At 31.6% G+C, this 25,233-nt stretch overlaps 3 protein-coding genes across 3 annotated transcripts; 2 read left to right on the top strand and 1 right to left on the bottom strand.

Moving 5' to 3' along the window:
- The first annotated feature begins 269 nt into the window (after positions 1 to 269).
- LOC106446254 (probable pectin methylesterase CGR2) lies at positions 270 to 2,412 on the top strand. The gene is made up of 7 exons (XM_013887953.3): positions 270 to 526; positions 877 to 1,028; positions 1,131 to 1,170; positions 1,265 to 1,303; positions 1,414 to 1,788; positions 1,879 to 1,934; positions 2,070 to 2,412. The coding sequence occupies exons 2-7, from the start codon at positions 906 to 908 to the stop codon at positions 2,220 to 2,222; spliced, it is 786 nt and encodes a 261-aa protein (XP_013743407.1). The 5' UTR covers positions 270 to 526; positions 877 to 905; the 3' UTR covers positions 2,223 to 2,412.
- Positions 2,155 to 5,276, bottom strand: LOC106446253 (pentatricopeptide repeat-containing protein At3g49710). Its single transcript, XM_013887952.3, has one exon. The coding sequence runs from the start codon at positions 4,582 to 4,584 to the stop codon at positions 2,419 to 2,421; it is 2,166 nt and encodes a 721-aa protein (XP_013743406.1). The 5' UTR covers positions 4,585 to 5,276; the 3' UTR covers positions 2,155 to 2,418.
- Positions 5,277 to 10,299: 5,023 nt separating this feature from the next.
- LOC106449687 (1-aminocyclopropane-1-carboxylate synthase 9) lies at positions 10,300 to 17,113 on the top strand. The gene is made up of 7 exons (XM_013891414.3): positions 10,300 to 11,757; positions 11,844 to 11,975; positions 12,062 to 12,222; positions 12,316 to 15,023; positions 15,791 to 16,049; positions 16,137 to 16,525; positions 16,606 to 17,113. The coding sequence occupies exons 1-4, from the start codon at positions 11,611 to 11,613 to the stop codon at positions 13,286 to 13,288; spliced, it is 1,413 nt and encodes a 470-aa protein (XP_013746868.1). The 5' UTR covers positions 10,300 to 11,610; the 3' UTR covers positions 13,289 to 15,023; positions 15,791 to 16,049; positions 16,137 to 16,525; positions 16,606 to 17,113.
- Positions 17,114 to 25,233: the final 8,120 nt, after the last annotated feature.

The raw sequence follows: 25,233 nt of genomic DNA, 5'->3' as shown, positions 1-25,233 counted from the left end.
TATTTTAAATAAAAATAATATAAACAAAATAATATTTTATATATTTGCACTATTAATATATTAGGGTAAAAATATTGGAACAAAAAATTTCAATACACAAAACCACAAAATAATATGACAAAATAATAATTTTAGAAAATAAATAAAATTTTGAAATATTTTTTTTTTAAATATAAATATTAAAAAAAAAACAATTTTACAAATAAATAAAACTGTAGAATTTCTCCTTAAATGCAGAAGCGTGTGTCGTTTATGCATTAGAAAACAGCAAGAGGTGGCAGGGTTAAAAGCTTTGTTAAATGGCCGTCACGACGACGTCGTATTCAAGACAGCGCGTCAAAGCCGTACGCGCTTTGAAGACGCGAGTATATATAAGTGGATAGCAGTGACAATAACACACACTTGCGAAGCTTCTTCTTCTTCTCCTTTGGTAAATTGCAGTGAGGTGTTAAAGACGCATTTTCTCGGATCTGAGATCTTAGATCCCAAACACCATTGTTCGTCCTCCAACATATTGATCCAAGAGGTAGATTCATTACTCATTCTTCTTCTCTTTTAATCCTATTGGTTTGCGTTCGTCTCGCGTTAATTCCTTTGTTTCGTGCGAGTTGTTTGATGGATCTATCGGTAATTTGATTTGTTTCTATTCAAATTCGTTGTTTCTAAAAATGGAGAATGAACGCAGCTAATTTTGTGGTGGAATCTGATGGATTCCAAGGTTATGTGTTGTTTGATGGATCTGTTCCTGGGTTGAAACTTGTATCGGATCTCGAATTAGCTTAGATTGACTATTCGATTTCTGTGTGTGGGTTGCTTATGCTATTCAATGTTGGAGATTGAGACTTTTATTTATAGATTTTCTGTGTGCTTTTGTAGATTGAATAGCTTGAGCTTGCTAGCTAGTAATGGCGAGAAGGCAAGTAGGTTCAACACGGCGTGTAGGGGATGGTGGAAGCTTCCCTTTTGCCGGAGCTTTGCACTCCAAGTCTAGATCTTCTCCGCTACTATCTATTTGCCTTGTTCTTGTGGTATACTTTTCTCTTAATGCTTCATTCAAGTTCTTAAATGGAATTGTATACATTTTCCTAAATCTAAATATCAATTCTTGTTCATCATTTGTCGATTTCAAGGGGGCTTGCCTACTCATAGGTTATGCTTACAGTGGTCCAGGTATGTGTATGATCATCTTAGTGTATAGATAAGTCTTTTTTTTTTTTTTGCATTTCGTACAGCTTGATTTTTCTCATTTTTTATTTAAATACAGGAATCTTTAAAAGTATCAAAGAAGTCAGCAAGGTTACAGGTAACCCTTGTTCTCATTTTTATTACATTTGCTTCGAGATGTTCTAAATGCCTTAGCGATCTTATCAGCTTTCTAAACCTGTGCACTCTGTTTTGTTATAAAATTCTCAGGTGACTATTCTTGCACAGCAGAAGTCCAAAGAGCCGTTTCTGTTCTGAAGAAGGCTTATGGAGATGGGATGCGCAAGGTCTTGCACGTAGGCCCTGAGACGTGCTCTGTGGTTTCCACTCTCTTGAAAGAAGATGAGACTGAAGCATGGGGTGTCGAACCCTATGACATCGAGGATGCTGATTCTCACTGCAAGAGTCTTGTCAGCAAAGGCCTTGTACGTGTCGCTGATATCAAGTTCCCTCTGCCTTACCGCCCAAAATCCTTCTCTCTTGTTATCGTCTCAGATGCTCTGGATTATCTCTCTCCCAAGTACCTTAACAAGACCGTTCCTGAACTCGCAAGGGTTGCTTCAGATGGTGTAGTTCTATTTGCAGGTATTCTAGCCTTAAAACTTGATTGAGAATAACTAATGTTTTCATTCTGAGTTTTGGTTTCTAACTCTTTTGAACTTGCACTGTTTCTAGGTCTCCCCGGTCAGCAGAGAGCTAAAGTTGCCGAACTATCTAAATTCGGTCGTCCCGTAAGTTTACTTTTACCCTGTTCTCCTTCCTCGTCTGTTTATAAGTACTATTAGCATAGTTCAAACACATTGACTTTGAAAGTTGCATTCAACAAGTATACAAACTTTATACCGGCACTATTTTTCCTACTACAGGCTAAAATGCGTAGCGCATCGTGGTGGAACCGTTTCTTCGTCCAGACATCCTTAGAAGAAAACGAAGCACCAAGCAAGAAGTTTGAACAGGCTGTATCCAAAGGATCATACAAACCAGCCTGCCAAGTCTTCCACCTTAAGCCACTACATTAACAAGCCACCACCAATCCCCCTACTGTTCCACACTAAAGCATATTCACACGTAGAGCCCCTCGCGAAACAAGAACAACAAAAAATAGCGTAAGCGATATTCTCCTTGTATTTTGTAACAAGTCAGTTTTTTTTTTTGTCATGTTGTATCCATCAACACAGTTTTTTTTATATTTTATTGAGTTTAAATCAATCATTATTACCAATAATCCCCACATGAACACTTGCCATCTTTAAAGCAATGGAACCTAAGGTTATCCCTCACAATGATCTCTCTACCCGCAACCTCCGACATAAACTTGATCGCATTGTGACAATCCCCACATATCCTCAGATTCTTCTTCACAACTATCTCCTCTCCATGTCCCGTCGACATCAACCCGAACGCCACGGCTAGCTTCTCGCTGTGATGTCCTAACCTCATCTCTTCTTCTCCTTCTCCCGCCTCATCCACCTTCACCATTGCCCATTTCTTATCCATCACATACCCAAGCTTCTTCATCTTCTTCATCATCTCCTCTAGGTACTCACACACTTCACGTATCATTGGGTGAGACCAATCTTCCGCCACGAATACATGCTCCTTCTTCTTCACTTCTATCCAACTACATCCTGGCTTCTTCCTTATCCTTCTCGACCTCATTAATTTCCTCACCGCCGCCATCTCTTCCCATCTTCCTGCATCCGTATACATGTTTGCTAGCATCACATACGGCGTGTCGGCGTTAGGTTTCATCGCCATAAGCTCATTAGCTGCTCTCTCGGCAAGCGCTATGTTTTTGTGTTTTCTACAAGCGTTGAGCAACGCGGCCCAAGCAACAGGGCCTGCCTTAAACGGCATCGAGTCTATGACTCTCTCGGCCTCTTCTAGCTTCCCTGCTCTTCCCAAAAGATCAATCATGCAAGAATAGTGCTCAGCCTCTGGCTCGATCTTAAACCTCTCCTTCATGGTGTTGAAGTAGCTCTGACCCTCAGCGACTTTACCAGAGTGTACGCAAGTAGAAAGAACGGCTACAAAGGTTATATTGTTAGGCGCAATACCCGAGTCCAGCATCCGTTGGTACAAGAGCAAAGCCTCTGTTACACGCCCGTGCTGTGCATAGCCTTTGATCATACAGTTGTACGTTACAGCATTAAGCTCAGGCATACGATCAAACACTCGCCTCGCGTCTTGAAGGTTCCCGTTCTCGTAATACATGGAGATCAACGAGTTGTTCACAGAGATTCGATTCGAAGGAATGTGTGACTTGACCGCCAAGCCATGTATCTGTTTACCTTGAGAAGTGGAGCAGAGATTCGAGCAAGCGCTTGTGACACAGACAAAACTGCAGTCGTCAGGTCTATGTCCTATACGTTGCATCTGTCTGAAACTCCTCACAGCTTCTTCAGCGAGTTCCTCGTTCATTGAATACCCTGAGATCATCGTGTTCCAGATAACTAAATCCGGCGATAGAATCTCTTGGAACACCTTCTCTGCATCAGACATACCGTTACGACCTCCACATTTCGAGTAGAAATCGATCAAACCGCTCCCCACGTGTGAGTTTTGGTGAAATCCAGCCTTGATTAGCTTACCATGGAACTGACGTCCACCGATCAGATCATTCAAGCTCGTGAGAGCATTTAAAACACTTGCTAATGTGTACATATCGATCTTGAACCCTTTCAAGATCATGTCTCTATACAAAGCTAAGGCCTTTGCTCCTTCCTTGTGCTGCCCGTAAGCCACAATCATCGAGTTCCATGAAACTTCATCTCTTAACTCACCCATCCCATAAAACACCGACACCGCCTCTCTCAAAAGCCCTCCTTTACTGTAATACGAGACGAAAGCATTGTTCACAGAAGAGTAAGAATCAAACCCTCCCGACACAGCGAAACAATGAAGCTGCATTATCAACTCAACGCGGTCACAACAAGCTGCTATCAACCCTGATAAGGTAAAACCATCAACCTCAAAACCCAGCTCTCTCATCCTCTTGAACAAGATCATAGCCGGGAGAGTTTCTCTAGCATCAGCGTACCCAGAGATTAGGGTGTTGTAAGAGACTGTATCTGGTTGAGGAATTTCGTCGAACAACTGTCGTGCAATGTGGATTTTCGAGTCTTTCGCGTAAGCTTTGACGATTACGTTGTAAGAGAAGACATTGGGTTGTTCCGTGCAGTCGAAAGCTGCACGTGCGGAGGTGAGGCGTCCACATTTGGAGTAGAGGTTTACGAAGTGGTTTGAGAGGTAAGTGGAAGAAGCTACGAGGGATTTCACGTAACGCGCGTGTAGGGTTTTCCCTGTGAAGAGATCTCTCTCCGCAACGCATTTCAGAAGAAGGTCTCGAAAAGATTTGAACGTCCATAGTGTCTGGTTCATCTAGTGATTACAAACTGAATCCCAGATATTGTATGTCTCTGTTCCTTGCATTTGCAGGTTCTGTGTTTTGTCTGAAGAAGTCAGCTACACAAGTCAAGTTTAGTTTCGTCTCTTATTTTCGGAATTGATTTGGGCTTGATCTTTATTTAAAGCCCACTTATATGTTTTCTGGACTTACTTAGGTATTTGATTGGTAGAGTTAGCCATGTTCATTTACGTCTCGCGAACTCGCGACCTGCGACTTGCGACTAAGATTACATTCGTTTACGTGTCGCGCGACCTGCAACTTGCGGCCTGCGACTAAACCTACGACCTGCGGCTAAAACTATGTTCGTTTACATGTCGCGCGACCTGCGATCTGCGACCTGCGACCAGTCGCGCGATCAAAATTTCCTTAATTTTTAGTCGCTGTTTTTTCCGGCGACTTGATTGGGAACCCGCGACTGGTCGTACGATCAGTCGCGCGATTTCAAAACGAATAACAACCTGCGACTTGCGGCATGCGACCAATCGCAGGTCGCATGTTGCGCGAAAGCAAAACGAACAACAACCTGCGACCTGCGATCAGTCGCAAGTCGCATGTCGAAGGTCGCAGGTCGCAGGTCGCGCGACACGTAAACGAACATGGCCTTAATATAAAGCAGTTGAGATACGCAGTAGAAACTGTATATTTTTATTAATGTATTTAACAAATTGATTGGTAAAGTAATAAATAATTTATGTATAACACATTATCATAAAAATAGTATATGATGTATCATTTTTTATTTCTCAGTAATATAAATATATTTATATTTATTATATAAATTTTGTATTTTGTTATTGAAAATAATGAATAATTTTTAATTATTTTTTTGGTTATTTTGTTTATTTTTAATGTATTTTGTATTTTGGTTATTTTTTTCCTCGATATCTATTTTTGTGACAAAGACTTAAAAATGTTATTTGAGAGAATTGTCTTTTATTTTAAAATTTTTTATTTTTATTTTATTTTTAAAAATTTGAAACCTTATTCCCAAAACCCTAAGTTTAGATTACATTTTTACCATTTAATAAAATTTATTTTGGTCATTTTTCATCGAAAACTATTTTTGTGAAGATAAATTAAAAAGGAGTATCCTAGAGAACTTTTATATTTTCAATGTTGAATATATTTTAAGGTTAAAAAATATTTAACGATAAACTTTTTTTTTTTTAATTTTTGTATATAATATCAAATTTTATACTGGTAAATAAAATATATATAATTATTTGCAATTTTTATATATTTTAAATGTAAATTCTCTACCAAAAACTCTATATAAAACCATTGAACAAATGAGGTGATTGGTTGGGCCGTAGTAGGAAGTGACTTTAACTTTAATTTTCATCTATAGCCTTAAATGCTACCAATCAAGTTTTATCTTGGTTTTTAAAGCTACAACACAAAAAATGGTTGTAAAAATCTTATTTTCTAAAGCTACATTTTTAGCCGTAGAAAATTTTAAAGATACATTCCTTAAATCTAAATAAAAAACTCCTACAGAAAAAATTCTAAAGTAAATTTTCTATGGTTACAGTCCAACCAATCACCCCCAATGAGTCTTCGAATTTTTTTAAAAATCTTTTAATAATTGTTTATGAATAATAAAAAAACATCTATTCTATTAAAACAACAACCTAACCGGTTGATAAAATGTTATGTCCAACTAATTAATTTTATATAACTGAATCTAAAATTAATTATAAGTTCCATAATTTTTCTACAGGAAGCAGACGAATTGCATTTTATTTGTAACTGGCAGGACCCATTTTATTTTTTCTTTTCCTATTAATAGTCAAAATATCAATTATATTTTTTGTAACCGGCGGTACCCACTGCACTCTAAGTATAAAATTTAATTATTATATTATACACACTTTATATTTGTTAATAAATACAAAATAAAACACTTATAGTAATTTCACTTTTTATTTTCACCCCTAATATTATGAAAGAAAATATATATTATTTTCACCGACTATTACATAATAATATTTAATTATAATAAACTTTGATATATTTTTTCAAAAATCATTAGCACACTACAACAACATAACTTACATCTCAGCTTAAAAAATTAGAATTTATTCAACTATATATTAATTTATTCAAATTTGAATATTTTACATAGACATTATATTTATCAATTAACAAAGCACTTGATGTTAAAATAAGGTTTAACAAAGCAAAGTGGGCTTTTAATAGAAATAAATATTCATACAAACTCATTTAGGTTAACGGGTTTTAAATAGTTTATTCGATTAAAAAATATTTATTAAATGTGATTTTACTTAAAGTCACTGAAGACCATATTAACCTATTTGGTTGATGAACTAAATAGTTCATCATGTAGTTCAGAGTCAAATGAAAAGAATATCTAAGTCCTCACTAAAGATCAAGAATTACAACTTGAAATATTAAATTCCATTATATATATATAGCAGAATATATTAAATTTATATTTTAAAATATGTTTCAAAAAATTGTTCGGTTTTTGGTGCGGGTTGAGTTTGATATTGGTTTTCGGATATAACACTTTAAGTGAGGGTTATTGGTTGTTGTATTTTAATGGATTTGAAAATCCGAATTAAATCTAGTGTTATTGGTTCTATGATTTCAAATTTGTATTGAAATCATGTGTTATTGGTTTAATGATTTATAAATTCTATATCAAATCAAGTGTTATTCAATCGTACGAATTTACTATTAAATTTGATTTTATAATGGATTTGAATGGATTTTTTAAGGTTTTTTTGTTAAAATACAAAGACTCAAATCCGAAGGAAAACCTCCGGATTTGTAAATACTAATCCGGAAAATTTAAAAATCTGCATATTTTACTTGGATTTATAAATACTACATGGATTTTTAAATCAATCAAAATATATAAACTAATAACACCTCCTAAGAACCGCTCGAATATAAGCCATGTCTAATAGAGTATGAGATTTTGATTTTCGGGTCGATTCTGAAACAAGTTTTTTGGATACAGATAGTCTTGACTAATTATGTTAAGTATTAAAAAAATATAATTTGTCGCAACCTTTAGGAATAAATGTAAAAAATAATTTCTGAAATACATATGACATAAGTGTATTTCATCAAAATATATAATTCAATATATGTTTATTAATATAGTTACAAAATATTATATTAAATTAAATTAATATTAAACACAAATATGATTACAATAAAAATACAAATATAAAAATTAAATTTTTCAAAATATATTTTAAATAAAAAATATACCCGGCCTTGAAAGGATGGGTCAGAATCTAGTAATACTTAAAGAGCATTTAGAATGCTAAGTAGCATATAGTATTAAACCATAAATTTTGAAAACTCAAAAGAATGATATGTTATATTTTATTATATTTATATATGTACTAAATTATTATATTTTAAAATATTCTTCTGATGCTAAATTAAAAAAAAAAATCCTAGTAGCATCATCTATTCAATAAAAATTAAAATTAAAATTTTATCTTTATAGTAACAAGGAATACAAAAGATGCATTGGTAACTTTTCTGGTGGCATTGCTATTCAACGGATAAACTATCTACCGCAGATTTTCTTCAAGTGTACATCACACGTAAAGACAATGAATAAGAAGAGGCTCTGATGGATCAGAACTTGCATACACCATTCTAATCTTTTACTGTTAAAGTTATAAACCAAAAAGCTATAATGGAATTCTAGTACTGTATAATAAACATGGATCATTATATTTATTTTTATTTAATTACGAGCTAGAAGCACATAAAATTTAACATCATACCCGCATGGCTGTGGCCAAGTAATAGATAAAATCTATGAATGTGCTGCCACACTCTTTCGGAGTTCAAATTTTTTTAAAACAAAGTTACAACCACGGAAAATTTGAGTTTGAAGTTGGTCCAAACAATTTACACAGTATTTGGGTAACAAATGATTTGGCTATCCCTATTATTAATTTGAATGCATTCTAGATCAATCAATGTGATAGTTGTTAGTTTATTTTCTAGCAATAAGTGCGTTTTTCTCAGAACCAATCAGATCATATGATATACAAATCCATTTTTTAACATCATATCAAGACTTATTTTGTTAACTTTGGCCCGAGAGTGATACCAACACGGTCTTGCAACTTACTGCCTCAATTGTTTTAGCATCCTTACAATTCGAAGATGCAAGGGTCCAAATTCACCTAAGAAAAGATTAGAAGCGCCCCCAAACAAAGTGCATGAATCAAACCAAAACAATGCCAATTTTCTTATAATGATTTTCTTTCTTACATTTTCATATGGATAATCAAATTATATGAATTTGTTTGTGTTAATAATTATAACGTCTTTTTGCTATAAATTTCAAATAATTTGTATTTACAAATTGATATCATGTTCCATAATGCTTTTACGGCTGTTCCCATACGTTATCTATAAATATTGTTAAATTTTTTCAGATTTATATATTTTTTAAAATTAACATGTGTGTAGGCACCAAATTTACTAAAAAGGCAAATTTGATATGTAAAGCAAAAAAAAAAAAATTGCAAATAACATGAATAAAAAAATACAACAATATAATACCTTAGTTGGAAAAGAACTAGGTTGAAGCAGAGTCGAGATTAGATCTCTTTCCTTAATCCTTTAAACGCCCGTAGTGTGCTGGTTTGATACGTTTAAGAATCCCATGATACAACTGCCTATATCTTCAGTCTCACAAATCTTCAGTCTCACAGCACTTGAGAACCAAAGCCTGTCGAACCTATTTCTATGTTATACTCTCGGATAAAAAAAAAATAGGAGAAAGTGGTTTTGTTTGTCTTGGATGTGTGTGTGTTTTCGAATGAAAAGAGCAGTGACTATTATATAGTCCACTGACCAAACCCTACGTTTGCCTCCGACCAAAACGTATGGTATTCAATGTGGAAATTGAGAATTATTTTCTCATTACAACATGGACGTGCATTCATGGAGATGTTACAAATACAAAATTAACTTTGCATTCATTCCATGACTCATGTTGACCATTTCAATATAAAAGATAAATTCTTTTATTCTGTTGACCCATTTACTAAATTATAAAACATGAAATTTATGTATGGTCCAAATATCTTTTCTTATACAATCAAAGTCTTAAACTTTAATGTATTTTCTCCACTTTAAATAAAATAGGAAGTAAAACTCATATTTCTAATGTGATATATTTTATAAATAATCCACATTAGACTTTCATTTCTCATTCCAACGAATTTCGTTTTTTGACATATGATTACACTATTTCATAGTGTCAAACATTCGGTTATTCTGACGAACGTCTTCGTTCCAAAACTTATCAATAAATGGTCCAAAACCATTTTGTCAAAAACGAGTTCCAACAATGTGGACATTCCAAATCTCAAAGAGATGCAGCACATATGAATGTTCATCATATGAAACCAATGTATGTGTTTTTATAACTCTCCAACTAAGTAAATAAAATAAAATTCCTACACTAAATAAAATTCGATGATTAACTCCAACTATACATATCTTTTTGTAAGTAAAAGAAGAGTTTTCGTTGCAGATATGGATGAAATCTCATAATATTAACAACTTTTTTGTTCTTTAAATTGTTTCAATTTCTATATGTCTGGCAGGAATAGTAATAATGAATATTCGCATCATTTAGTTATTATTATTTTTTTTTTTTTTTTTTTTTTTGTCACAAACATCATTTAGTTATTTGACTAATCAAACTTAGGAACGAACTACGACCCCTGAAAATCTGGACATCCAGCGGCTATAGATATTGATTTCAACTTTCAAAATCTTTCACCTTATTTTCTTGTTATGTTATATATATTTAGCTTGATTATTATAGTCTGTCATCATACATTATATGTGATATGCGTTGAGCAAATTCCTTTTCTGTCGGTAAATATGGTTTACGTTTTCTTCGGCTTATCAATTATTTAAGGTAGCAAATTTAAAAAATATCCAACTCGGTCTTGCTATAGTAATCTGTTTCCAGCAACTAATTTAGATATGGATTTTATAAACAAATAAAAAATTTAGATACGAACATGGATAATGACATTTGCATATTAGTGAGTTCTGAAAAACTTAATTAACATTATTATATTGATTGTGCCATAATCATATTTTACATATTAAGCCCTATCCTAGTTTTTTATTAATACATTTTCGAAGGTCTGAAAAAATCAGTTCAAAACGTTTTTTAACCGTAACTATCATTAACATTTCTGCCAAAAAACTACTCAGAGTATAAAATACACACATTCCAGACAACTCGCCAAAAACGAGGTGTACCCCCAACACATCGTCATGACATTCGATCTACAAATATATTTGGTCGCTAATCCGGTGTCCGGTATGGGCGGTGACGGAAAACGCGTTTATTGGACCAAATGTAAAACTTACAAAATTTTAGTCTAACTTTTACCATTTTTATCCGGTGTCATTTTTAGCGTTTTTATTAGCCGGTGTATTATTTTCTACTCCTAATTTTATGACATTTTAGTCTACTTCTTCCTTTTTTAATAGGCCATTCTATAAATCTAAAAATGGAATATTTGATGTCTTTTGCAATTTGAACGTTATACAGAAAGACACTTAAAGATCTGTTTAGATTCAAAAAGATATGTTCAGACTTGTATAACATAAGCAAAATGTCAGTTTATATAATAATTCATATAGCTAAAACAACAAAGTGAAGAAAATTTGAATATTCTTTAGGACCAAATCTTGAATATTTAAGTTCATAAAGACAATAAATGATAGCTGATAAATTATTAGATTAGTCAAGTAAAAACGGAAGTTGTCTCTCACATGGCGAGACAATTTTTCAAAGAGAAAACAATATATATACCTCCCACATACCTCAAGCATCTACATTCCACATCTCACTCTTCACCAACTAACTAAACCCTAATACATCATTTCTCTTTAACAACCGATTTCTTATATATCTTCATTGTTCATCTTTCGTTCAACCCAAAAATTATTTTTGTAATTTAAAAATGAAACAGCTGTCGACAAAAGTGACAAGCAATGCTCATGGACAAGACTCATCTTACTTCTTGGGATGGGAAGAATACGAGAAGAACCCATACGACGAAATCAAGAACCCTAATGGGATTGTTCAAATGGGTCTTGCTGAAAATCAGGTAAATATATAAGTTTGGTTTTTCGACCAATGGCAAAAATTTAGTCTATCGTTTCTGGTACTTAATATGATGTTCTTTATATGCAGCTATGTTTTGATCTCATAGAGACATGGTTAGCTAAGAATCCAGACGCAGCCGGACTCAAGAAGGACGGCCAATCTATTTTCAAAGAGCTTGCTCTCTTCCAAGATTATCATGGCCTACCAGAATTCAAGAAAGTAAGCAATTAAAAACTTTCTCCTTCATATTACACAATATAGTTGAAGACGCAAGTAAAACTAATGGGGTCTACCTGTCCATATAGGCTTTGGCAGAGTTTATGGAGGAAATAAGAGGGAATAGAGTAACATTTGACCCACGAAAGATTGTTCTAGCTGCTGGTTCAACATCTGCCAACGAAACTCTCATGTTTTGTCTAGCAGAACCTGGAGATGCTTTCCTTTTACCCACTCCTTACTATCCAGGGTAATTTCTACACCATAATTTTTCATATTTGATATTTTATTTTCTTGTCTCCCAAAAAACCTGAGTTGACATTTGTTTCCCTTATGTGTACAGATTCGACAGAGATTTGAAATGGAGAACCGGTGCAGAGATTGTACCGATTCACTGCTCCAGCTCTAATGGATTCCAAATAACAGAGTCAGCTCTTCAACAAGCTTATCAACAAGCTCAAAAGCTTGATCTTAACGTCAAAGGGATTCTTGTTACCAACCCATCTAACCCACTTGGCACAATGTTGACCAGAAGAGAACTTAACCTTCTCGTTGACTTCATCACCTCCAAAAACATTCATCTCATAAGCGACGAGATCTATTCAGGTACCGTGTTTGGGTTTGAACAATTCGTTAGCGTCATGGATGTCTTAAAAGACAAGAAACTCGAGGACAGCGAAGTCTCCAAAAGAGTTCATGTCGTTTACAGTCTTTCCAAAGATCTCGGTTTACCCGGTTTTCGCGTTGGAGCAATATACTCCAACGACGAAATGGTTGTTTCGGCTGCGACGAAAATGTCGAGTTTCGGCCTCGTTTCTTCCCAAACACAATACCTTCTCTCTGCATTGCTTTCAGACAAGAAGTTCACAGGTACATACCTCAACGAAAACAAGAAAAGACTCAAGATTCGTCAAAAGCAACTCGTGTCCGGTCTTGAAGCCGCAGGAGTTACTTGCCTTAAAAGCAACGCTGGTTTGTTTTGTTGGGTCGACATGAGGCATCTCTTGGACACAAACACTTTCGAAGCAGAGCTTGAGCTATGGAAGAAGATTGTGTACGAAGTGAAACTAAATATTTCACCCGGTTCATCGTGCCATTGTACTGAACCGGGTTGGTTTAGGGTTTGTTTCGCCAATATGAGTGAAGAGACACTCGATTTGGCGATGAAAAGGCTCAAAGAATACGTAGAGTCAACAGATAGTAACAGACTGATTTCAAAAAGCAGTCATGAAAGGATCAAGCGTTTGAGGAAGAGGACTGTCTCTAACTGGGTTTTCCGGGTTTCATGGACCGACCGTGTACCTGATGAACGATGAAATTAATTCTTCGTCCCAAGTTTTAGACACAACAAATCTTCACATTTATATAAATAATCCATTTTTTTTTAATATTTTGGAAAACGTACCAACATTTTCCAAAATATTTATATCACTATATTTGTGTTTTCATATAACTATGTTTTATTTAATTATTCATATTTGTATTGTTGCAATTTTTTTTGTTTGGGTAGAGTGTTACTAGTTAAGTGCACTCTGTCCAAATTTTGATTTGCAATAGCTACTATATACATAGATATAAAAATATATCATCATGTAATGTCAATGAAAACTGCATGTGTTCCATACAAATGTAAGAGTTAATTTTATCCGTAAATCTGTACATCTCATAAAGTTTGACAATTCTTTTGTAGTATACAAAAATATTAACCATGGATACACACGCAGCTTTCACTGAAAGTTAATGGATGTTGAAAATGTTTGATGTTTACAGATTTACGAAAATATTCAAATTTGGATTTGCAATGAACATACTATCCAAATATCCAAAAATATTTGAGAGTTTTTGAATGAACAAAAAATCTGGTACAAAAGTTATCTCTCTCCAAAATAATTTATATATTTACATTACTCCGAGCTAAGTAAAAGATTGATTTCAGTTGCAATATTCAGCACCGTAATTTCTCATCTCTTCATCAAACATGTGTTTCTTGTTAGAAGAAAAAAGAGAAAACAAATGGGTTTTCATCTGTTGAAAATGTCGACAAAAAGAAAATCGGATTTCGTTCAGGTAGTGCTCAATATTCAAAACACAGTTCTTAGGCTTCATTCGGATATTTCTCTAATACAATTCTTATCATATTTTGGGTTTTGAGTCGAATACGGATTCATATTTCAGGTTCAATTATAAACGCACATGCTTATGCTATAATGTGGGCAAGATTGTAGGTGTATTACATTATGAGCCATGTCATATGATGCAACGATTGTTAGAAATCTGCATACATTAGTCATTTTATTTCTTTCGATTGGAGAAATCTATAATAGTCCAATCATTTTGAAAGAATGTATACTTTAGCAGTAGTAGTATTTCGTTTTTGTCAACTTCTCAATAGTAGCAATTTAAAATCCAAAAAATGTCGTCAACTGAGAAACTATCAATTATCATTTTATAATTATCATAGACATATTCAATCTATTGTTACTGGTTTATCATATACCGGTCGTAGATTATTATCTTAAATAGGTACACGTAGACATAATATCTATAACTATAAAGTTGAAGTATTTGTCTTTTTAGACTGTCCACGTCATTCTGGAGAGTGGGGCTTTGTTGCCACGTGGCAGCTTCAATTTTTTACCCTATTCGAAATATAATTGCTTATGGATCTGGGTTATTATACTTTTCTTGGCCCAAACCGAATCTAAATATCTTTTCACCGTATTGCTAAAAAAAAAGACCCTTTCACCTTCTTCTACTACCGTTCTCTTAAAAACCTTTTTTTTGTAACTCCTAAGATCCAAATTTATGGTTTCGTTACTCTCATCTCCACTTCAATATCATTCTCAGTTTAAGTCTCTATTCCAATTCTCTTTTTGAAGGAGGTTCGTTTTCTCACCAAACTGAAGCTAACAATAATGGAGATTTCCCAATTGTACCTTTCCAACTTGGAGACCGGTCGTTTTAAGGACGTGGTGGTGACACGTCTTCTTCGATTCTGGGGAGTCGGTACTTTGAAGAAAGGAGGCGAGCTTATGGGGGAGGGTGGACATGGTATTGCTTAAGAAAGTACTGATAATCTGAATTTATTTTATGAAAAAACTTGATTTGACAAACACATGATACGGTAGGGGTGGGCATAAGATGGGTATTTGCTTTTTTTTATGTATACTTAATATTTGGTTTGCCTTGAACGAGTAACGAATTTTTCGACTTATACTTGACTTATCAGAAACGAGTACTTGTTATTTCGAGTACTTATCCAAAAATATGTTAATTGCAAGTTACTTGCCTTGTTCGATTACTTGCTACTTACAAGTATTTATTAATTACTTGGATATATTTTCAAATTTCTAAAACTTACTTGATAGATAATATTTTACGAGAGAAATTTTTGAAAGTTTGTTTTATTTACTCGACTTGGTAAAAAACACGAGAGTTATTTTAAATAAAATATTTTCACCTAATATAAAAAAAGATGGAATTCGATAAGAAAGTATTGTTTACTTCTTACAACAAAGAAATATTTGTTTAGGGCTTTAGTTTTTATAGTTTAGTTATCATTTTTTTAGTCGTAAAACAAGTAACGAGTAATATCAAGTCGAGTCGTAACTTTTTTTTGTGATACTTGTTACTTGCCTTGTACTTGCAAGTAGCAAAACTCATCGACTTGATACTTGACTTGGCAACGACGAGTACTCGAAAAAACGAGGCGAGTACGGGTCAAGTAGCGGGTATAAGAAAAGTAGCGAGTATTCTTGCCCAGTCCTATGATTCGGTCTGCTCGGTCTGCCTAAAATCCCCATTGTTTTCATTTGCAGTCGACGCTAATACAAAGTACTATCACCGCACCTCGGCTCTACACTTTTAAAAATCTACTCAGTGAAGGCGCTGTCTACGAGCTTAGTATTTTCTATATTGCTAGAAGCAATAACCACTTCAAACTGTGCGCCTCTCCTGTCTCTATTCGATTTACCGAGCATTCCAGCTTTGTCGAGGTTGTCGACCCTGCGGAAATAATCAGGTTTTGCAATTATGAGCAGCTAAGGGCTCTCACTGACACCAACATAGATTTGTCCGGTATGTGGTTAATCTTCATTTTTCAATTATCCACTTCCATTATACTACCTCGGTTTCGGATGTATGTTAAAATTATGTACGTTTCAGATATTATGGTCAGGATAGGAGTATAAACACCATCTACAATGACGAAAACGAGTCGATACAGCGTGTTATGATCACTATCCAGCTGGACAGTTTCGTAGCCGTCCCCTACACAAGCACCATTAAGTTTTAAGTTTTTAAAGTTTTATTTAACTTGATAGATGTTTCTTACTGATAAACCTCATCAACCTCTGCAGGTCAACCACTGTGTGTCAATGTGTTTGATAAGGTTGCATGACAAGTTAGTCCTCTTGGATGTGGAGACAAAGGTCATGACTGCAACCAACATAAATTCCAAATTATTGTGCAGATCATTTATTCCTCAAAACCACATTAAGGACACACTTCTACTTTTATCATGGAAGCCAAACCACTCAGTGTTTCTTAAAAAAGTCAGTTATTTCTTCCTATAATTAGTTACTATTTCACGATTATTACGGCGTTAGTTCCCACATTAAACATACAAATGCAGGCTCTATAGAGTAGAGAGTGATTCCTCTGGTATATCTTCCAAATATGGTGGAGTTTCTTATATAGCACCACCCAAGTGATGATATGGCTGTAGCTGTTAAACTTTCTATGGTCCCAAATCCAGTGGTGAAAAGCATTTGTTCGGATCACACAAACGGGCCAGATGATGTTCCAATTATTGAAGGATGTCCAGCCAGCACCGACCCAGAGCCTGCACATACTGATTCAGTCATGACCTCCACCGAGACTCCAGTTAATGATGAAAAGGCCCCCAGTTCAATGTAAGCTCGCAAATACTGATCACTCCAACTATGGAGACTTGGAATTTGCAAAGTTCAGTCCCATTGTTTGTTTCAAAGTTTTATGTTTTCCTTCAATAATGCTGTAATCCACATACTTTTACTTGGCACCAAAATGTTTTTATGTACTTTATCTTTTATTTGGTACAATGCCATTTAAATAGTTGAGTTTGTTATGAGCATTATTTAATTTAAATTATTTTTAAATTATGGACGTCATCTACAGCACTAAACCTAACAAAGTAATCCCCTGAATTTTTTGGGTACACCTCATTTAGGTTATGTATATTTAAGGTTTTGAGCTGTGTAAACCTTCGCACTAGCTGTAATTATTTTAGTGGGCTTAACCACTTCAGATTGGTAAGATAAGTTATGTCAGTGTTTATGCGTAGTAAAAATTTAATCTTTTATTGGTTACCAAGCCTAAAATTAGAGAAAATTAAAATTTATAGAAAACCACAATAAAAATAGTTAGGGAAACAAAAACAGCATATAAACCAAAAAAAATAATAACTACAAATAGATAATATAATCCAAAACATAAATTTCAAGAATATAAAGTTTAATTTCATAAAAGAAGATAATATAATAATTCATTCGCAATGTACTTTTTACAAGTTCCATTAAAACCAGGACAAACAAAAATAAAATAAAAAACAGTTAGTCTGATCGATTTTTATTTTAAATCATGAAATTCAAGTTAAGTGAAATTAATAAGATATTGATACAAAATCATAATGAAAATTTAATAGTTAATCAAAACAAGATTTTAAAAAATTATAGTTAGAAAAACAAAATGGAACAAGAGATATACTTTTATGATATAAACAAGAGATTTTGGAATATTCTATCTAAATAAACGGATAATTATTTTTTAAAATTATGTCATGATTTCCAAAAAAAATTTAAACCTAAATCCACAACTGCTATAAAAATAAAAGTATATAGTTATACAACTTAAACAAGGGATATCATATAAATAAAACATATATTAATCAAAGTATTATAAAATAAATAATTTTTTCGCACAAAGCGCGGACCAACCACTAGATAGGAAGGTATTATTGGTTCAATGGATCAACAAATCCTTTAACAACTTATTAGACAACAAATCTTTTAACAACTTATTAGACAACAAAGCATATGAACCCGGCGCGTAGCGTCGGAATACCCCTAGTATATATATATAACTAATATTCTCAAGATAATAATTTGAAAATGCCATGTGCTTTGTTGGTAGTATACGAACGAAATAATTGAAACTATAGAAAAGTTATTATCTGGATATATGTTCGGTTTTAGGTTGTTTTTTGTTTTTATCTAAAATATAACTATCATTTTAAATCAATATTTATTTGGTTTGTTCAGTTAAAATATTTGATGTTTTTGTTTTTGTTTTTCCTGTGATAATCAAAAATTACTATTCTTTGTTTGTTTTCATGTTATGAATCTTAGATAGTCGTGATGTCGAACCAATGATTTCATATTATAGTTTCTAAACGGATAATAGTTAAAAAAAGAAAAGAAAATTATTAAGACAAATCATTTTACTACATTTTGGTCGATAGTGAAAGAAGCATTAAGAAAAAGAATATTTTAACTTCCAAAAAAATTAGATATTTCAGTTGTGGTAAATACTTAGTTATAAGGTGGTCACGTCAATGTGCACATGTATGTGTATGTAAAAGTATATAAAGATGGTTGATAAATATATAAAAATACTGTTAATTAATATTAAATTACATTTTTTCAAAATAATACATGAAAAATAAAATTCTTAAAATGAAATTATTTTAAAACAAAAATATTGTAAAATTTATATAAACTATAATACATAACTTATATATTATTCTTTAAATATATGTATATATATATATGCATATAACAGATTAAATTGGATATCCGTTCCTATAAATATTGATATTTGTGATTTGTTTTTTAAAGAATATTGCAGTTTAGTATTTGACTAGATGATAATCCGCGCGCATGCGCGGGGTGAGTTGTTATAATAATGTTTGTTTATTAAATGGTTTTAACATTTTGCAACACTACAATCTTTATCGATTATAAAATGATGAATACAAATGTTGGTCTCTTAAATATATCATAGTTGTTAAAGAGTTAACATATTACATCTTATTTTAATTATTTTTAAGACTTCTTTATATGCAAAAAAATGAAATTAAGTTTTGCGGCTAACACAATTCACCAAAACCAAATAGGCAACATCGATTGTATAATGACGAATTGCTTACTATTGACTCTCCATAAGTGATTTCATTTTCTACCTCTATAGAATTCTACTTTCGTTCTCGTCTTTGTTTCATTGATATAAATTAAGTTTCTTTTTTTAACTTCTTTTATGAATTCAATGAATTACATAAGTATCAATTAAAAAAAATGGACATCTATAAAAATTAGCTTCACTCCATATATATATCTAAGAATCAAAATTTTGAAAAAAAATCACTGGCAAACTATATTAACAGGTTAGTGTTCAAATCTAATATATCAAACTGTTATAGAATATAAGTGCAGACTCGAAATATAAATGTCTGTCTAGTATATATTCACCAACTCGGTGTATAAATCATCTAATTAGAACAACAAAACAAATTACTTATTTCACTAGTTCGGGTAATATTTGAATCCGAACGGGTAATACCCGAATCCGAATGGATATCCGAAGATAACCAAACATAAGTATACTTAACTCTATATTTCTAGTTCATTTCTCTCATTTTATTCAAAATATTTATATATATTAATGATGCTTATTTTTCAAAATTAGATAATATACATATAATTATGGACAAAATTATTTGCTACTCACTTAAAATACATATGAAGCTCTTGTTTGTTGCATTGTCAAAAGTTGCATCTAAAATTTCAAAACAACAACTAAATTAGTGTCTTTCTATTTTAATAGTTTAATCTTTTAAAAATTAGAAAACCAGTTAAGTTAAAATCTATTTTAAATAAAAAAACTTAAACAAAAATAATAATTTATTTACTTTTTCTTCGAAATTTAAATATCCGAACCCGGCCCAAAATATCTGAACCCGAACATAAAATATCGAACAGGTTCTATAAATTTATATTGAAATATCCGATACAAATCTGAACGCCCACCCCTATGCAATATTATCATTTATATCTTTCTTGAAAAAAAAGTTAAATCATTGATCACAAAATTTTCAATGCGGGATTTTTACCATTTTTTGTAATTTATAGTCGTTTTAAAAATTTTTAAATATAACATATAAGAAAAAAACTATTTTTTTATTATATGCTTAATGTGATTGTTTAATTTAATTTAATAGTATAAAATTAAACAAAAAATAGAGAGGTTAGATTTTTTTATCAGAAATGTATTATTCATAATCATTAATTGTCATATATATGTTAACCATATTAGGTAATTCTGTAGTTTTTATTTAAGGAAAGAAAAAATATTATTTTGTACACTATTAATTAATTTGATAGTTAGTTTAATGAAAAGCATAGTATATGTTTATATGGACCAACTTATCATTCTAACAATTCTAAGAATCATTCTCGTGATGACACGTGGCTACGAAAATATGTTGTAATGCTCCAGGATTAATATATAGGGGATTTGCTTCGTAGCATAACTGATATCCGGATTTTTCGGTTCGAATCAAAATGGATAACGAATCGAATCAAAATTTATGAATAATTTGTTCAGCTCTATTCGTAGACAGTAAAAATAACGTAAAGAAGAACTATTCATGTGAGTTTTATTTTAAAAAAACGTAAAGTACATAATGTGAACATATTTATGTAGAGTTTGGCTGAGAAGTTCTATATATGTGACATATGTCTATTTTAGTGTAAACGTATTTATTACAATGCTTCTATACGTGACATGTGTCCAGTTTAATGTGAACGCATTTATTACAATGGTTCAACACGTGACATATGTTCAGTTTAGTGTAAACGTATTTATTACAGTGTTTCTCTTTAATATATAAGAGATATATCTAACAGCACATCTTTTGTTTCTTTTTTTGTTCAACACATAATATCGATCTTGTTCCCTTATTTGTATGAAACGCGGAAAACCCGCCCGTGGCGACAGAGAAATCCTTACATGTGAGGAGCAATGTTTTGGTCGTCGGCTTGTATAAAATATGGTATACACCAAGTAAAAATAATAAAATCGACACATACAAATGATTTTGAGAATTTTAGTTGATATTCATGTGTTCAGAGATTTGTAATTTGCAATCAATGGTGTTCTTAGTTGCATACGACCCAGCCAGAACTTGTCGTATTTACCATCGACCATATATATGCAATATGCTCTTACTCAAGAAATAAATTATTAGATTTTGAGATTTATGAGTTGATCTCGATAAGATTTAGATCACCAATATCTATAACAATTAGCAACCTTGTCGGTTGTTTATATAATGCTACAACGGATGGTAGCTTCACTAATAGGGGATTATATCCCCCGTTGTTTGGTATGGGTCCAGATCCTTATTATACTTCATTTTCCTAGAAAGTAAGAAAGAACACACATTATCTTTCTTTGATAAAAAAAAAAAAATCTTTCTCAAAAAAAAGAAAGAAACACATTAACAATTTAACATGTCATATTTGAACAAAGAAAATAAGTTTTGTAATATTTTTTTTATCAAAAAAAAAAAAAATTTGAACAAAGAATGCAGTCACGTGGGCTTCACGAGCCCATGCCATAACTTCCACATGCGATGCCATAACGCATACTGTAGCGCTGGGAAAAAAAGCCGGAACCAAAAAATCGAACTGGAACCGAATTACCCGTATCCGAAACCGGACCAAAACCTTTAAATACCCGAATGGTTCCTATATTTATATATCCGAATAACCGAACCGAGAATCAAACGGATACCTGAATATCCAAAAAACATGATTTAACTTTTTGATATAAGATAAATTGTCATCAACCCCACTCGAATCCGGGTTGGATAGAAAATGTGAGAACATTGTTACCACCTGACCACATTATCTTTTATATACTCTCTTATATTATACATATATATTTGGTATCTTATATATTAAAATAGAAGTCACAACCTTGATTCATGTGTGATTTTTTTAAAAATTGACCTAATGGACCTATTCCTAGAAACTCATGTTACATTTAATATCTAATCTTACCATTTAAATTTGAGCCTACCAGAAATTTTTATTAGTCTATCAATAATTGGATTTAAACAATAGATAATCCACTGGTTTTATAGATAGTATAAATTAAATAAATATAATTTAATGTTGTAATACTATACCTCTATATGCTAAATATTTAAATATTTGTCGATGTTAACTTTTAAAATTATAAAGATTTTTTTTAATAACAAAAATCATATTATCTAACAATGATTAATCTTTACTACTTTAAACCAATGAAAACAAATTTTAAACTATATAGTTTATTTTAAAAACTATACAAAAACTAAATATTTAATTATTTACTCGATAATATAAATCTATAAAGCGAAAAGTTTAATTTTTTAAAACTTTCTAAATTTGTGAAATGTTACAATATCTTTAAATATGACAATAAAAAAACATTTTACTAATCTTATATATAGTTACGATTTTAATAATGAAATAATAATTCAATATATATATATATATATATATATATATATATAGAAGAAGCAGTGCCGTCTTAAAAAATTTAATGACCTAAGGTGAAATATAAAATAAAGACCTTTTATAAGTTTTTTCTCAACTTTTATTTATTTCATTTCCATGAACTAAATAAAAAATTGTGGTATTCAAAGAAAAAAAATTGAAAATGAGTTTTTGTGTATAAATTAGATTTTGTTAATTGAAAAATCTTATATATTAAAACAGAAGTCACAACCTTGATTCATGTGTGATTTTTTTAAAAATTGACCTAATGGACCTATTCCTAGAAACTCATGTTACATTTAATATCTAATCTTACCATTTAAATTTGGGCCTACCAGAAATTTTTATTAGTCTATCAATAATTGGATTTAAACAATAGATGATCCACTGGATTTATAGATAGTATAAATTAAATAAATATAATTTAATGTTGTAATACTATACCTCTATATGCTAAATATTTAAATATTTGTCGATGTTAACTTTTAAAATTATAAAGATTTTTTTTTAATAACAAAAATCATATTATCTAACAATGATTAATCTTTACTACTTTAAACCAATGAAAACAAATTTTAAACTATATAGTTTATTTTAAAAACTATACAAACACTAAATATTTAATTATTTATTCGATAATATAAATCTATGAAGCGAAAAGTTTAATTTTTTAAAACTTTCTAAATTTGTGAAATGTTACAATATCTTTAAATATGACAATAAAACAATATTTTACTAATCTTATATATAGTTACGATTTTAATAATGAAATAATAATTCAAAAAAAAAAATATATATATATATATATATAGAAGAAGCAGTGCCGTCTTAAAAAATTTAATGACCTAAGGTGAAATATAAAATAAAGACCTTTTATAAGTTTTTTCTCAACTTTTATTTATTTCATTTCCATGAACTAAATAAAAAAATTTGGTATTCAAAGAAAAAAAATTGAAAATGAGTTTTTGTGTATAAATTAGATTTTGTTAATTGAAAAATTGAAAATGGTGTAAGTTAATTTTTTGTTCTTATTGTATTTAAATTATATTTAGTTAATCATATGCTTTTTTATTATAATTTCACCAACTAATTGATATTTAACAAACAAAAATAGACCTTTTTAATTAGTAAAATAACATAAAAAATTTTTTGGACCCATGGCAATTGCCCATGTTGCCATGGGTTAGAGCCGGCTCTGAGAAGAAGATACAAATACGTGTGAAAGTTTGAAACATTCTATTCAATGAAAAAATATACAGTAAACTTATTATGTTTTAAAAATTGATAGACACATATATATTATAATATATACCAATTTAGAATTAAAAACAAAATATTTATATAAAAATAAATGAAAACAAAAATCCGCGCTGTTGCGCGGATCGAGATCTAGTTTCTATATTAAAATATAGTAAATATTGAAAAACTAGAACTTTAGACGAATATGCAAGTGCGTAACCAATATACCATTTAGATTAACATGTTAACTATAATAGAACTTTTATATATTAGTACTCGATAAATTAATAATCTTTATAAATCAATAAATTTCACCGGTCCTAACTTGGTCCAGTTCAAAATTTGATACAAGTCGATAAAATAATAAGATAATATTTTTATAGAAAATTCTATATAAATATAGAGTCCCCTTAAAATTATAAATAATAATTTATATGTATTCACATTTTATATAAGTAAGAACCTATTATTATATGGTTTATTTTATATTAACAATGGAATTACCTTTATATTTTCTTAACACTTAATATATTTTCGATGAGATTCAATAATCTTATATCTAAAACCACATTTAAGTTCTATGTAATATATATTATATACACCAAATAGTATAATAAAACTAATATAAATATCAAATTTCAAAAAAATAACAATTAATGTCTATACACTTTTTCTTATCTTAGAATAAACATATCTTAAAAATAAGAAATCTAAATAACAAATTTTTTATAAATTAATATCTCTATAAATTAATAAAATTTCAAAGTTCCAACATTATTAATTTATAAAGATTCTACTGTAATATATATATATATATTTGTAAAAGGCTTTCATATTAAAACAAAAAAGAAATAAAATCATACAAGTCCCTAGACTTTAGTTTTGTTCGAGTTTGGCCCAGTAAGATTAAGAGAGGAAAACACATATTAAAAAACTAAGGAGGCCCATCATAGCCCAGTAACCAAGCCCTGCGTAGTAGGAAGATTTTTTGTCTTCCTTGCAACGACCGAAGTCGGAGAGACACCGAGAGAGGGAGGAGATCATTCTGTTGAGAACCATAGTTGCATCAAAAGAGAAGCTTGGCGAGGCCTTGATTCCCTAAAGCTCTGAATTTGGTTTCTAATCAGCCTGTCCAAGAGTGTGATGATAGCATCAGTTGATCGGAACACCTGTTGATGGATTCGCATGTTCCTACTCTCTTTCCAAATAGAATAGATCGACGACTGCCATGCCAGGAGCAACAGTCTACGCAAGTTCTTGTTCCCTCTGAAGTTTTGTAGACCAATTACCGTTTCATCCCAGTTAGGTCTCGCTTGGAAGCCACAACGAGCAGCCATCACGGACCAGATTTGGAAACTGAACGAGCAGTCAAAGAAGAGATGGTTATGAGATTCCTGACCCACGTTGCACAATGGGCAGAGAGGATCGACTTGAAGTCCCTA

This window comes from Brassica napus, chromosome C8 (assembly GCF_020379485.1).
Source record: "Brassica napus cultivar Da-Ae chromosome C8, Da-Ae, whole genome shotgun sequence".
Classification (NCBI taxonomy): domain Eukaryota; kingdom Viridiplantae; phylum Streptophyta; class Magnoliopsida; order Brassicales; family Brassicaceae; genus Brassica; species Brassica napus.
This window is presented reverse-complemented; position numbering and strand designations above follow the sequence as displayed.